Below are 16,125 nucleotides of genomic sequence, written 5' to 3'. Positions count from 1 at the left end.
TGCGAGATATGAATTTATTTGGACAGCCCGCCGCCCTCTCAAGCATTCTTTTCACAAAATCCCATGAAAATAAAGAGAAATTCTGCGGCCCCTGTAGTGCGCAACAGCCTCCAGTGACGATGCGCCTCTGGTGGAAAAAATAAAATAAAATCAAAAAAGAGTGTGGTGAGTGTGGCACTGCCGATCACAACGGTTCTCTGAAAGGAAAGGCATTCACTGTCTAGGCCCCGTAGGCACACACATATAAAAATCGTTAAAATACTTCCTAATATATTTCACCAAAACGAAGTGCACTTTGTTACTATTTTTTTAAATTTTCTTGCTTTTTTTATACCCCTCAGGCAGACCATCATGCGAAAATTTGATTTCCTCAGGAAATTTACCTTCTAAAATAACCTGGTATTGGTGTACCTTTCCGTCCCAGAACGCCACAATTTCTTTTTCAGCGTCGCTCAAATTCTCGGTATTGACGGGACCACATCTCTGCCAGTTCGTTATCATTGTGCTGTTTTCGTGCTGCACATAAATCATCTCCCACGACATGTCTCGGGATAATTCCTCCCAACCATTAAAATATGCCGCCGGACACACAGTGAACTGCCTCACAGTGCTGGCGGTGGTGTGGCACCCACCCGCCGTCGTAGCCATCCGCAGCCCAACCAGCGTCCTCGGATTTGACTCCACGAAGAAAAAGCCGTCCACCAGCAAAAAGGCTCCAACCGCCGGTATGCACAGCAGCCGATGCTTTATATTAGTATTTGTACGGTATTCCATTGCAAGCAATACGCATAAGACTCGGCGGGGTGTCCTCCAGGAATCGCCTTCAGCTCTGCGCACTGTCCTCCACGGCGTGCTGGTGGCCTCAGCTCCTTCAGGTCCTCTACTAATGCACTGAAAAACTCCCCCAAAAAATTAATGCGCGCAAGCCAAACCTTCCACACATTCAGACGAAACAGTATTCCTCTTCCCCAATACTAGCAACAGAACCGAATCCCCATCACTCATCACGTCTCCCAAAATAGTGCGGTATTCGACGCCAGAGGCAAACAGATATCGGTGCGTTGAGAAATCCCTCGGCACCGACTTCTCCTCTTGCTCGGGCAACCCTCACCAGCTTTTGAGGCGGATTCTCAGAATATCACAGTCTCACTCCCCCATGTGTAAAGTGCCTTTCACCATCCCGGAAATTGATCCCTTCCAAGGCATCCTCAGTGGCAGCGGAGTGTGCAATGAACTCATTCGCATCGAAGATGTAACGTGGAATCGGCCCCACTTTTTCCATGTGTTCTTTGACCATCTTCCGGTATTCTGCTTGCCCATATGTAGTCCCATCGCGCTTCATCCAGGCGCACATCGCCTTCACATCCATCTCGTCGGGGCAATTCATGATGATTCGCTCGGCTTTTACTTGCGTCTCCCATTCATCACAGTTGCCCACGTTTGGGGGTGACACCACAATCATGCCCCATCCGGTGCTAGACACAAAATATTCCTCTGGCGGTGTTCCTTTCTCTGTCACACAGTAGATAATATGCCCTTTCATCACACAATCCCACAATCCCACAAAACGTCCGTGGATGCTCCTCTACCCACGTATCTTGTCACCGTCTTGATGGCCTTGTCACACACGTACGTCGTACTTCCACCAAAACTGTAGACAACCACTTGGAGTTTCTCGACGTCGCAGTGCAGCAGCTGGTAGAGGAGGTACAAGCCGGCACCCATCGACTTCCCGATCCCGGGCGTCCCAATCAAGCGATGCTGCTTGGGCTTAAAGTCGGTCCCACCGTCAGTGCTGAACCATTCGGTTATATCGCCGCTGACGATCTGCCACGCTCGATCCACCTCACAGTTAACACACAAGTCATTACCGGCCCTATGCGGCCCATTCATCGTGTACGGCCATCCCTTGTCCGAGGTGAGCACCATCAGCCTGGGACGCGGTGCACCGGATTGCTCCACACCATCATCCTTTTCGAGAGAGTCGCCAACTGCCTTGTACGTCCATGACTGCGGTGGTTCCCCCTTCTTCACACCCATTCCCGTCCCTTTGTCACCAGGAACTTCCTCGACATGATGCCACCTCGCATTGTAAACAGACTCGTACAATCCCTCCAGGTATATCGGTGCACTCGACTTCTTTGGGTTCCTCGCCTCCTCGGCGGCTGCATTCAAGAACCATTTAGTGATTTCATGAACATTTGCCGTTACCTCCACAGTAGCCACCAACCACCTCAGTAGATTGTCCACACAATGCTCGTAAAGCTTGTTTACATCCTCTTCCAAATCCATTTCATCCCGTACAGCCCTCTCCATCCTCTTGTAATGATCCGATGCCTGTATTTCGTTCAATACTCCCGCATCGCGAATATACTTCTTGGGGTCCTCAAAAGACTCCTCCAGTAAGCGAATCTCATTGGCGTCCAAAGCACCCCTGCCTTCCAATTCCATCGTAAGAAAATCATTCAGCCTCGTTTTATTCACGCGAACCATTCCTTTAAACACCGCATACTTAATCCTAGTGGAAACGTCAATCCCCAGTTCTTGTCGTTCTCGCCTTTCCCTTTCTTCTGCTTCCCGCCTCGCTTCGCTCAGTACATAAGAGTAGGCTTTGTTTATTTGTGCCCTTGCAAGAGGAGTGACCGTATCCTTTCTTTCAAAGTTACTCCAATGCCTGAAAGTGACAGTATATTTTTTGTTAAGCTTATTTGAGGCCTCCAATAGCATGTAAAACTCCTCACGCTTTTTTTTCAGTTCTTGGCATGGCGGCGATGCCTCTATTGTCCTCAATAACACTTCGTCTTGGATGAAGTCATTGGGGCTACTTAAAAAGTCCTTCATATGGGCGTTCTCACTGAATGCCTCAACGCCCCTGCCGCCAAAATAATACCGAAGGAAATCATTCAGCCTCATGTTGGTGATGCGTTCCTTTCCCTCCAGCAGCACCCTTTCCAGCCAACTTTCAAGAGTCCACTGCGGTTGCCGTGGTTCCTCCACTCGTATGTGGGTTGCAGCGTCGGAACCATCAGAATAGCCACGGCGAGGTGCCATCACAACACCCGTGCGGTGAAGCATCCCACTCGCACCGCCCAACCGCGGCCAGCAGGTGCCGCTGGCTCCAAAGGACACTCGCGGCTGTTTCGTCTCGCTGTCCCAATGGCGTTGGGCGTGGCACTCGCACGGCTCGGTGGTCGGTGCGCCACGCAGCCGCACTGCAACGCCTGTCGGTGAAGCAGTCGAGGCCCACCACCTCCGCAGCAACGCAACGTGCAATCGGAAGAAACAACGTCACATTATCGCCCTGTATATTTTATGATTCACGTTGTCTGTCAGTTTGACCCATCACCGACACAAAAAATAACTCCGCACTCTCGCAGAAGGAGATGAAAACGCGATCCCACCGCCCCGCCGCGGATCAACACTCTCCTCCACCCACCACCATCGCAGCACAGGGGACCGCAGTCACATCGCAGAGTCAACACCACAATGTGCACCACACCATCGTGCAGTGAACAATGGGCGAGACGCGGCCATGCACCGCCCCGCTCCTTTTTCTCACCTCTCAAGTCTTGCGTGCCCGCACAAAGTAGCAAACAGAATCAGCGCGCAAACAAACCCAATCATCCCCCTCACTTGCTAAACCAAATTATTCGCATGGAGTGGCACTTAAGCACACAGCACCAATAGCAGGCTGCATGGAATTTCCCTGCCGGCCCTGCAAAGCGACAACAACTCTACCGAATCAAAGTGGCAGCCCCTTGGTGCTGCCCGCAGTTCACATGGCAGGACAAACTCCACGCACGCATAGTTCCGGATTCCTCGCTGTTTGAGTGCACACCAACAGAACAAGTGAAAAAAATACGTGCGCGCAAGACGGCGGTTAAATACGCGAATGTTTCAGCCTGTTTTGTTCGATAGCGTTGGCGAGCGACCCACACAATCCAGTCAAAATGACACGCCGGACAGAATGGCGTCAGCCAATAATAAACAAAAATAATTGCGCCAATGCAAAAAGCAGCAGAAATTTTGTTTTTACTCCCGAATTCGGGGGGCGACGGTGGCATGAGAGTGTGTATGTGTGCAAAGACTTTCGTGGGACGGTGCTGTCCAATCCCGCCGTGCCCTGACACAAAAGGGCAGCAGAAAAAAAAAATAGGAGCACACTCTCCAGAAAAGGAGTGACGGTTGGGCAGTCAACCCCCGTTCCTTCTCACGTGACATACACATATGTGCACTCCACCTCAAATACGTACCTCCCTGAACGCCGCATGCATGAAGTGTGGTTTCGTCACCCGCAATGTGTTTTTCCTCCCGCAAACAACCGAAAAATAATAATAATAATAATAATGGCCATGGCGCAGCTCCACTCAGGGGAAGCAATCGGAACAGACACGAGTGGGGCCAGGGATCATACCAAAAATATGTTTAAAAAAGGGGGTAATAACTCCTCCAAGCCACAGAATCGTGCAGTGTCCATCCCTCTTCCTCTAAATTGAAACCTCCTCAACAGAAATAATGCAGCAGGCACATGTGCAGCACAATATCTTTCGCTATCCCGCGTTCCATCTTAATTCCCATGACTGCCACGGCGGTGGTGCCTGCGTTACATCCGGGATGACTCCAAAATATCAGGCAGCATGCCGTGGAGAGTGGATGCTTGACGAACGTGGCCGCGTCAGCACCTAACAGGAAATGGCGTCAACTACAAAGAAACATCCGCGACTCAAGCTACCCGCGTGTGGCCGTACTAAGGCGACATTGAAACACGTGTTTAGAAACGTAAAAAAGAAAAAAGAAAATGAACCACCAGAGTGATCCAAAAGAATACACCAGTATATACATCCACAAAGAAATACATCACTCCGCATAATTCTTCGATATTTCTCTTATGGTTCTTTCTACACAGCATCAGAAGCATAAAAGGCGGCAGGCATGCCCTCCACACAGTCCTCGTGGAACAGGAGGGAGAGTCACTGCAGGCACCCGCACAAAAAATAGAAACAAACCAACAAAAACCAACAATCAATGACGCTTTCGGGGCGGAGTCCGATGGGTGGCTGCGCAGCTGCACAGCCGTGGCACCCACGCCCTCCCTCATGTCAGCCAGCAACGCACACTCACAACCTCCAGGAGGTGACGCGTCGCAGAAGGGCTTCATTGACTGTTTTCCCTAACGCTTTCCTGAATGCATCCTATGGCCCGCACACAACCACCATCGTCGAGCACGTCCTCATTACTGAGTACAGATATGAAATAGAGAGCACTAGCCTACATATTCGGTGCTGCAGCGAAGAGCGTAAAACACACGCACACACACACATTTGTTACGCATCCGCCCCGGGCTAGCGTGATAGTGTAATAATCCGTTGTCGTCGGTAATCGATAAAATAAAATAAATACACCAAATCACCCAATCAATCTATGAATAATTTAAAAAAAGAAGATGCCTAGCAGAAGCATCCACGTTATGCCGCACCTACAAGGGGCTTTGTGCATTCTCGACGCGTAAAGACACTGTTAGGTCGGGGCCTTTACACCCCAAAAGGTGAAAGCGCACTAAATTGTTCGTCAAGCAAAGCATCCTCACCTGTCCAGAAAAGCATAATTAATGCTGCAGCTCGCACTGGATACACGGTCGAACAAGCTGAAGGCGTCTGAGCGGGTGTCATCGGCCATGGGCTGTAACGGCGGTGCAGGTGGTCGGTACGACGACGCAACGGTGGTGCCTGAGGCGTACGACGATGACGTCATTTCGTGCGGCTTCTGCGTCTCGTCGTCGCTCTCCTCGTCATCGCGCAGCAGCGCCTCCAGCCCTCCACGCCGCGGCTCGCGCAGCTCCTGCCAGTGGCGGTCCTCCGCGTACCACACAACGACGCCGTACACAGTGACCGCAAGTACCACAGTCGTCAGCAGCAGCACGATAGCCGCGTACGCCCTCGCACCGCCGTCGCTCGGCGCAAGGTGGTTGGCCGCGCTCACCACGCACAGCGCCGCAAGGAGCAGAAAGCTCGCCGTGTGCATCACCGTCAGGAAGGCCGAGCGCATCGTGTTCGTGAAGACAACCACGCCCGCACCCGCAAGCAGCACAGCCGCCATGCAGAAGTACTGGACGTCGCAGCCTCCCACGGGCGGGTGCACAGCCGCAATCAGGCCCACCACACACAGCACCGACAGCTGGAACACGCACCAGTACACGTGGCTGCCCCTCATGTTCGTCAGCATGCCGCCGTACATCCGCTGCTGCGCCGCGGGGTGCCAATACCCGACGGGGTACAGCAGGCGCTCGTGCAGCGGCTTCCTCAAAAACTGCCAGTACCTCGTGAAGCTCGCGCCCGTGTGGCGGGCAATCAAGTAGCACACGCCAGCAGGGAACGCCACACCGTAAAGCACGCCAACGACACCAATCACGCGGTGCTGCACGCGGGCGCCGGGCATCGCCAGTGCAAGCACGGAGCCGAAGAAGATGCCGAGGTGCATCGCGTGCGCCACGACGTACGTCAGGCTCGGGAAGCGCATCGCAGCCCACGCACTCGCAGCGTCCACGCCGCGCCACCGCTGGAAGGCCGCCGTCACACCGCAGTGCACGCACCCGAACACAGCGGCGAGCACCGCGTTGCCCACCACCATCCACAGCGGGTCACGGGCAGCGAACACCGACAGGAAGTACGGCAGCGCAACGGTGCTCGCACGCTCCTGCGCCGAGGCGCATGGCATCCTCGCAAACACGCCGAGCGCCTGCATCTCCAGGATGGAGCCCAGCCCGCCAGTCACCACCACGGCAACAGCCGTCGCACCCGCAACAACGCCGGTGATCGTTGAGAGGGCACTGGCAGCGGCGGGCAGCGTGTCTGACCTGATCGTGAAGGACCCAAGCAGCACACCCTTGCAGCCGCCGGACACCGCCGCAGCGTCGCAGCGAATGACTATCGTCTCGTCGGCAGTAATGAAGTAACCGCGGTGAACGGGCACAGCCAGCTCCAGAACAGTGGACGGATTCGTCGCGTTGCGCACCCACGTCGCGTTGCTCAGCATCGCTCCCCACGGACCGTCAAACCCACTCGGCTGCGCCGTCGAAACCGGCACGAAGCTCAGGTGCGTGCCGAGCTGCGGATCGCGTGCCCAACGAAACGGCGGCGGCAGCGACACCATCAGCCGCGTCGGGACGGCGCTCCCACCGCCACGGACGTCGTTCTGCGTCAGACTTCCACCAGTCGCCGTCGTCGTCACAGCAAGCGTCGGGCACGCCACCTCGCTCCACCACAGCGTGCTGCTCACCGACGCCGTCGGGGTCCGCGTGGGCGACAGCGCCACCGTCTCCGTCACCCGCAGGGTCTCCGTCGGCCCGTGCTGCGTCGGACTGTATTGCGCCGTGCTCAGACTCGGTGTTGGTGTCCACATCGGCGTCAGGCTGCGCGTCTCCGTCAGCGTCGCCGTGTGGCTCAGCGGCGGCAGGGCGGGCGTGCGGTTGCACCCGTCCACGTGCGGCAGGTACACCGGCAGGCAGTCGCGCCCGTACCCGCCATCAGCACAGCGGCAGACGCACGACCCCGACATCGTCCTCGTCGCAGCACCAAAGCAACTCACGTCGGCGTCGCACACGCCACACGCCACGGGGCGGAATTCCCCGATGATGCCGGCGGACCTGTACTCCATCGGCTGCAGCGCCTGCCCGTTGAGTGTCAGGCACCCCACGACGAACCTTCCGCCGGCGTCCCCGAGCGCAACGGTGCCGTCCATCACGACGGGCCCACTGCCGGCGTTCCCGTGGAGCGTCAGCGTGCTCTGCACAAGGTCCGCACTGCGCGGGGACGACGGCGCCGACAGGATCCTGCCGCTGATGCTGTTGCCGCGCACCGACAGCCACGACCCGGACACAAACGACGCCGACCCCCGCAGCACCAGCAGCGCGCCATCGGTCAGCACACCGGCGTTGTCGTTCACCACGACGGCGGACGCGTTGGCCACCACACCGCTCTCGAACACCAACCCATGCGCGGCGTACACCTGGCTCCCCGACACGCGCAGCACAGCGCCTCCAGACCCAACCACGCGCGCACTCGCGTACAACGCATAGTCGCCACCGAGCACAGCCGCGTCCAGCGCGACACCGCCACCGACAAGCTCCAGCACCGCGCCGTCCACCATCACCGTCCGTCCACCAGTCATCACGGTCACGAGGGCAACGCCGGACGCAATCAGCACGGACCGCACAAGCCGCAGGCCCGACAGCACCAGCACCGGTGCGTACGGCGAGGACTGCGAGCCGGGAAGACACACAAGCGGCGTCGGCCTCGCGGCAACCAGCAGGGAGTCCGTCACCGTCAGCACGGACCCCGCGGGGAAAGTGCCGGTCAGCACAAGCGCACCGTTCAGCGCCTCCACGTCGCACACGGACAGCTCCACCGGCCCGCCCTCGTCGCTCCCCGCCGCCCCCGCACCGCGCAACCCTCCACTGCCCATCACGTACAGCACAGCACCGTTCAGCAGCGAGACGTTCTGCACAACGATCCGCACGCCGTCTCGCGCCATCCACGGCACGTAGAGCACCGGACTCACGCCGTCCAGCACGACGTGGCGCAGCGTCACTTCGCTCGCGCCGGCAGGCACAAAGAACACCGACCGCACCGTCACGCCCTCGCGGAAGAACACACTCGGCGCGGTGCCCACAGCAGGCGGCAGCACGGGAGCTCCCACAGGCACGCACGCCTCGCCGTACCCGCCGCTGCCGCACGCGCACACGCACACACCGTTCCTCATGCTCGCAGACGCCGTCCCGGGCGTGTAGCAGTGCGTGTCCCTGTCGCAGGCGTCGCACCCAGCAACGTCGATGCTCCCAGCGTCGCCAAAACCAGCCGCTGCGTACTCCTCCGCCGTCGACAGGACACGCCCACCAGCGTCGTTGCACGCCACCCTCAAATGCGCCCCAGCCGAGAGCGACAGACTCAGCGACAGCATCCGCGGCAGCAGCGCTCGGTTGCGCACAAAGCTCAGCGTGCTCCCAGCAGCGGTCACGGCGCCAGCGGCGTAGAGCATCTCCCTCGAGACGCCGTCGTGCACGTTGCCCTTCGCCAGCAGCATCGACCCGTCATCCAGGCTCACCGTCGAATAAAACGCCACCGCGTAGTCCTCCGTCGACAAAAAGTCGCTCCGCACAAGCGCCACAGCGGAGCCCGACACGCTCACAGCCCCACGCACAGACACCGCGTGCTTGCACAGCAGGAAGCCGCTGTCAACAAACGCCACCACGGAGCCGCCACTGGCCGCAACACCGCCCTCCACCGACACGCACAGCCCCAGCGCCGTCTGCACCGACAGCCCGTCCACGTACAGCGCACCGCGCGACGACAGCGCCACGCCGCCAACAACCAGCACACCAACAGCGTCGTCGAACACAGCTGCCACATGCGTGCGCGCGATGGCCAGCACGCTCCCAGTCAGATTCACGCTGTGCAACACGAGGCACGCGGACGCGTCGCCAAGGTCGTAGGCGCCGCTATACGCAACATGCTTCTCTGCGATCAGCACCGAGTCCACCACAGTGACGCGCGAACCCGGCGGAAATCGGTTCGCCACCAGCACGCCGCCGCCAGAGCGCGACTCAAGCCCGCTGATCAACACATCGGCACGCTGGCCAGCAGGCGGGTCGGACAGCCACCCGACAACGTACAGGCTCGCTCCGCCCAAAAACGTGCAGCTCGCCAGCGTCACGTTGCGCACGCTCCCTGACATCGACTCCACGTCCACCACGACGTCCGCCGCAAAGGTCACGCCAACGTAGCACAACACCGACGTCCCGAAACTGACGTTCACCTCCACGTCTACACTCACGTCCCGCACGCACAAGTCGGCGCCGTCGGTGCTCGGTGGATCGGGGACAGCGACAGGCAGACACGCTTCGCCATGGCCGCCCTCCGCGCACGTGCAGGCACAGCCATCACTCGAGGCCGTCGTCGTGTACGCAGGGAAGCACGATGCCGCGAGGGTGCATGGGTCGCTGCAGGTCAGAAATGTGGCATTGTACACGGACGGGATGCTGTATTTCGCCTCCTCCTCGCCGTTCACAGTGTTGCACGCAGCCACAATCTCTCCTTTTTTGAGGTCGCTGGAAACTGAAGGTATCCACAGCGCTTTCGTCATTCCCGTGCTGGAAATAAATTGGTTGTCGGACACAGACATCGTGGAGTCGCGGAGATTCACTTTGGGATAAAGAAAAGCAAAAGCATGCAATGGGGATTCACGGCAGAGGTTGCCGCTCAACTGCAGCCAGGAGTTGTAGTAGATGTTGGAGGAGTACCTTGAATAAAACACAGCCGAGCTTCCCTGCATCTCGTTGCCCTGAAACACAACAGCTGAAAGAGACTCCACACGTAAGACCGAAAAAATGTTCACGAAGTACTTCACCGGCCTCGACACAACGTTGCCTCGGATCACCAAAGCAGAGCTGTTCAGTACACTCAGTGAAAATGACTGTCTAGACCCCTCAAGATGTATCAGCGTACTGTTAGCGCCGTCCATATGAAACGTGTTGCCCAACACCGCAAACACGGAGTGCCACCACACCCTCAGCGCAGATCTGACAACTCGAATGGCGCTTGACGATGCTTTCACGGTCTGAAACACATTGCCGCTGAGCACCACCGCGGAGTCGTTGCTGATCGCCAGCCCATTCATCGCAACACACGACGGGCCCCGAAGGACCAAACCCGAACGAGGGATCAGCCTCGTGACCGTAAAGCGGTTCCCACTGATCGTGATGTTCGTGTGCGGTGGAAACACACCCTCCGGGCTGAGCAGCGCGTCACTAAACGTGTTGCCGGTGACAACGATGTTCAGCGCCCCCACAGCGGCGTACGCGTTGCCCAACAGCAACAGCACGGCACCGTCCCTCCACGTGCATCCATCGAACGTGACGTTCGCCACGTCGCCCGTCATCGCCCCAACCAGCACCGTCAGGCTCATGCCGCCCCCGCTGAACGTCACATTGCGGTAGCACAGCCACGACAGCCCGCTGCCCACAGCCTGCGCCACCTCGGGGTACACCATGTCGCTGATGCACTCACCAACCGGCGACGGTGGTGGTGTTGTTGGTGGCGGTGGCGGTGGCGGTGGCGGTGGTGGCGGCGGGCCAGCAGGCACAGGCGCCGGGACACACACATCGCCGTGCCCTCCAGCAGCGCACTGGCACTCGCAGTCAATGACAGCCGTCGTCAGCGGAGCAAAGCAGTCGCCGTCCTTCGTGCACTCACCGCACGCGGCAACCGTCGTCACGTTAGTGATGCCGTGGAGCGCCAGTTCTGCCGCCGTCGTCACCTCCCGTCCCGCGACCGTCAGGCACCCAGCAACGAACCTGTAGCCGGCCCCAACCCGCGATAGCAGAGGTCCCGACAACCCCGTCGAGCCCATCTTGCAGCCCGTCAGCGTCACCACACTGCTGCCGTCAATGCTCACAAAGGTGGGATCACAGTCCTTGAAAATCGCGCCCAATCCCACGTCGTTGTCGCGCCAATCCAGCCAGCTTGACTGCTCAACGGTCCAAAATTTGTTAGCGTAAATAGCGTAGAATGAAAAAACGCTGTTCCCCACCACGCGCAACACGCTGTGATCCGACACGCTGAATCCGTGGCGCAGATAAAGAAGACATGCCCCAAAAGAAATTCTATTGTTGAGCAGCGCAAAAACAGAGTGATCACTGACACTGAGGATATTAATGTACAGCATGTGTGCGTATCCATCAAAGCTGCAGTACCGCACATAGAGCGAGCTGCCACCCACCAGCGTCAGCGTCCCGATCGAGTACAAGCCAGACCCCCCATACCTCAATGCATGCGCCTTGACGTTGCTGACCAAAAGCGAGGAAGCATCCAAAAAAAAGTTCTGCAGCAGCACCACGCTCAGCGTGTTGCTCATAAGCTCAAGCAGCTGGACCTCAGAAGACTGCACCGCGTCAACCTCCGTGACGGCGATGTCGCAGTGCTGCGGGAGGGCAAGTGAAAACACAACGACAGAGGACCGCATCACCGTCCGGCTCACGCGGATAAGGACGCCGGCTGACTCGATCACCTCAGCACCCCCAACAAACTGCAGCACGGCCCCGTCGCGGAATGTGCATCCAGTGAGCGTGATGTTGATGGGGAGATGCAGCGGCATGCTGTTGAGGAAAAACGTCAGCACAGCACCCACGCCGCTGAACGTCACACCCACGTAGCAGTGGTGCGTCTTCCACATGTTCAGCGTGAGGTTCGTCAGCGTCTGGTCCACCACGCAGCTCGTGTCACCGTCAACGGCTCTCTCCGCTACGGGCGGCACAACCGTGTCGGGCACCTCGAAGGGAAGACACGACGCGCCATGCCATCCGTCCTTGCAGCTGCACGAGCACGAGCCGCGGTCCACCGACTCCGTCCCTGGCATGTAGCACGCCGCGTCCTCGTTGCATGTGCCACACCTAAACAACACCACTTCCCCAGGAAACACATCGTCGCACGACACCTCCTCATCGCCCTGCAGGTTGCACCCAACCACAAACCGTGCGGGTAACGTCACAATCGTGCTCAATGGAAGAAGTTTCGCAAAGGAATAACTATTGTCTACCTGACGGTTGTTCGATAGCACCACGGTGGTGCTGCTGCCCGACAGACGAATTTTGTGCTTGGAATTAGGCATACCTATCACTGAGGCTGCGCTCACGTTGTTGCCCTCCACACGCCACTGCGCACCACCCTCGAGTGTCACAGAACCGTCCAAAAACACTAGAGTGGAATCAAAACTCTCCTTCCTGCCAACGAATTTGCAGACCGCCACTCGCAGCAGCCCCGCGGAGCTCACGGTGGTATCCCCAAAAAAATAAATGCCATTAGCCGCCCTCATCGTGTTGTTCTCCACGTCAATGTAGCCGCCGTTCCTTACGTCAACAGCGTAAACGCAAACAGATGATTCCACACCGTTATTTTCCATCGTACTCAGCGTATTTCCCTTCACAATGATCCCGCCACCATCAGCAACAACAGCATCGGAGAAATAAATTGCGTAACTATTCCCCTCAATGTAGTTGTCAAGCAGCATCAGCGTCAAATTCGCGTTAAAAATGAACTCCACAAATAAAATGGCGTAGATCGACGTCGACACAAACGTACTGCCTACCACCAGTATCTGGGAGCTCACGCCAAAATCACCCTCAAACTCCAACGCTCCGGCATCCAGCATCGAGGATGTCACGTTCACGTGCACGCGCGCACCACTCCCCTTGATCAACAGGCCCATGAGAACGCACTGCAGCAGCGTGATGTTGAGTGTCTGTTGTGGCGCGTCGAAGCTCCACAGGTCCAGCACAATCGCGGCGGTGAAGGTCACGTTGACAAAGCACAGACCGCGCACACCGGGATCAGGATAGTCCACGGAGCTGATGCTGCCACCGTGCACGCAGCGGACCTCCGTGTCCTTCGCGTCGGGGAGCGGGAGCGGCCCAAGGCCGTCCGGAACCGCAGCTGGCACACACGTGTCACCGTAGCCGCCAGCAGCGCACTCACACTCACAGCCGCTGATGCTGCTCGTCCTCGCTGCAAAGCACACGGCGTCCACAGTGCACGCGCCACAGTCCAGTGCCGTCACGGGTGCTCCAATATTGAGGTCTTCTCCGTAATTCGTCACAGGAGAGCCCCTTAGCTCGTTGCACATGCCGTAGATTATCGGGCGCGAGTCGGATGGTGGTGGCCAGTTGCTTGTCATGTGTGCAATGGTCGACGAGTACGAGCCGTACGTGAAGTTGTTGTCAAGTATCGACCACACACTCCGATCGCGGAACACAATGCCGTTCTCCTTGGCCACGTACACAACGTAGGCGGTGCGGAACTCGTTGTTGCGGTGCACCAGCCAGCTGCCGTCAGTCACAGTCAGCGTGTTTGCAATGAGCATGGCGAAGCCGAGACGGAACGTGCTGGACACAATCTGCAGCACGCTGCCACCATCCACCGCAACATCCTCAAACACACACGCGCCCTTGTAGAACTCGGTGCTCGGAGCAATCCACGAGCTGTTCTGTATGGAGAACACGGAGCCGCCGCTGACACGCAGGTCCGACGCAAGAGCGTACATCACGTGCTCCCGCGACCCAACAACGCAGTTGTCCATGTAGAAGACACTGGACAGGTTCACGGCGAGGCCGCGCTCCACGAGGATCGCAGCGCACGAGCCCCCGCCACACACCAGCGTCGACCGCGTCATGACAAACCGCGTCGACAGAAGCCGGACGCCGTCCAGGACAAGCGCGGGGCCGTAACGAAATTCCTCGTGTCTATGGGTCGTCGGCACGTACTGCGACTCGCCAACCGTCGCGCGCAGCGTTGAGTTCGTCAGCAGCACACTCGAGTGCAACGGCATCGCGCCATGCAGCACGATCGTGCCCTCCAGCGACGTCACGTTCGTCATGTTGACGAGGGCGTGGGGCATCAGGCGCGCCGTGCTCTCGCTGAGGCCACCAATCCGCAGCTGCGCGCCACCCGCAAGCACGCAGTGGCGCAGCGTCACGCTCAGCGCGTCGGCAAACGCGTCCATCAAGCGCAGGTCCACCGCCACAGTGATCGGCCCGCTGAACACCACCGAGTCGAAGCACGCCGTCGCACGCCCGCCGCCAACCGTCACCGACTCCGTCAGCGTCACGCCACTCACGCAGCCCTCCGCACCGCCACCACCACCACCGGACCTCGCAACCGGCACGTCGAACGGCAGGCACGCCTCGCCCACGCCGCCGGCACGGCAGCTGCACACGCAGTCGGAGAACGACGCCGTCAGCGCATCAAAGCACGCCAGCGCGGCCGCACAGCCGTCGCACGGCACCACGCTCACGGAGGGCAGGCCGGCCATGCGGTAGTCGCCGCTGCCCTGCAGCACCCGGCCGCCGGCACGGTTGCACTGCACCGACACGACACCGCCCGTGATCGTCAGCCCGGAGACAAGCGTCGCGCCAGTGGCAGCGCAGCGCGCAATAGACACGACACCGCCGCTCAGCGTCACCCCCGACAGCGACGCCACCGACGACGCCTCGCCCACCGCCCACACGTCGTGCAGCTCCAGCCACCCGCCGACACCGACCGTCCCACCGTCGCAGCGCACCAGCGACGACGCAACAGACCCCTCGACACCCACGAAGCGCAGCACCGAGTCGGACACCGCGAGGCGCTCGCCAAGCACAATGCCGCCGCCGCTGCTCACAACCGACACGTTCGTCACGGAGAACACCGAGTGGCTCCGCAGACTGAGACGCGACGAGGACGCCACATGCATCGCGGACGCGGTAGGACCGCCCGACGCCTCCAGCGACACGCCGTCAAGCACCACCGCGCTCGACAGCAGGTCCACGCCGCCGCCAACGTACACCGCCGACCCGCCCGCGTGCAACGACCTCAGCACAGTGTTGCTCACACGCAGCTGCGTCTGCAACAGCGACGTCACGTGCAGCACAAGCGGCGACGCCACCGCGTCCGTCAGCCCGCTCAGCTGCGAGTAGCGCATCGGCCCCGCCGTCACAATCGTCGAGTCGCGGACCGTCACGTTCGTGTGTGCCGGCAGGTTGTGCACAAACACAAGCGAGCAGTAGCTCCCGGACAGCCCGCTCACGCTCACCTCCAGGCTCCGGTCACTCGCCGGCTCGCCGCTGTAGCCCCGCACGTAGGTCTGCGCACCGCCGTCGCACACGCAGTTCCTCAATTCAATGCGCAGCGCGCCGGGAAGCATCGCAGGCACGTCGAACACCACAGCCACGCCGTTCGTGATGGACACGCCGTCCATCAGCACCGTGTCCACGGCGCGGCCAACCGTGATGGCTCTGTCCACCGTGCCGCCCCGCAGTCGCAACACCACCGCATGCACAGCGGGCATCCACACCGCAGCAGCAACCAGCGCCAACACAACGAGCAGCGCCACACGCACAGCCGCAATGGTCATGCGCCGCACACGGTGCCGGCTGCGCGGACACGCACCCACCGCACACCACATCCACAAACCAATCAGATATCAATAGAGCTGTCGTGGTGTGTCGCACTCGCCCCGTCGACCGTAGCTCCTGTCCAACAAATCCCTTCCTACAAATGGCAAATCAAGAGACACTATTCCGATAGATCGTTATCCCACTAC

At 59.0% G+C, this 16,125-nt stretch overlaps 2 protein-coding genes and 1 pseudogene across 2 annotated transcripts, besides 4 other annotated features; all 3 read right to left on the bottom strand.

Moving 5' to 3' along the window:
- Positions 1-62: part of a mobile genetic element that runs on past the window's edge.
- Positions 1-16,125: part of a sequence feature (areas not merged during assembly with more than two copies in the genome that could not be assigned to a particular haplotype) that runs on past both edges of the window.
- Positions 310-3,075, bottom strand: Tc00.1047053511771.80 (annotated as a pseudogene).
- On the bottom strand, positions 3,735-4,064 carry Tc00.1047053511771.75 (uncharacterized protein; the record flags this gene model as incomplete). The annotated part of the gene is made up of 1 exon (XM_812956.1): positions 3,735-4,064. The coding sequence occupies one exon, from the start codon at positions 4,062-4,064 to the stop codon at positions 3,735-3,737; it is 330 nt and encodes a 109-aa protein (XP_818049.1).
- Positions 4,328-4,348: a microsatellite.
- Positions 5,584-15,987, bottom strand: Tc00.1047053511771.70 (dispersed gene family protein 1 (DGF-1), putative; the record flags this gene model as incomplete). Its single annotated transcript, XM_812950.1, has 1 exon — positions 5,584-15,987. One exon carries the CDS (start codon positions 15,985-15,987, stop codon positions 5,584-5,586), a length of 10,404 nt encoding a protein of 3,467 aa, XP_818043.1.
- Positions 11,072-11,124: a microsatellite.

Source organism: Trypanosoma cruzi, genomic scaffold (genome assembly GCF_000209065.1).
Source record: "Trypanosoma cruzi strain CL Brener 1047053517163 genomic scaffold, whole genome shotgun sequence".
Lineage (NCBI taxonomy): Eukaryota > Euglenozoa > Kinetoplastea > Trypanosomatida > Trypanosomatidae > Trypanosoma > Trypanosoma cruzi.
This window is presented reverse-complemented; position numbering and strand designations above follow the sequence as displayed.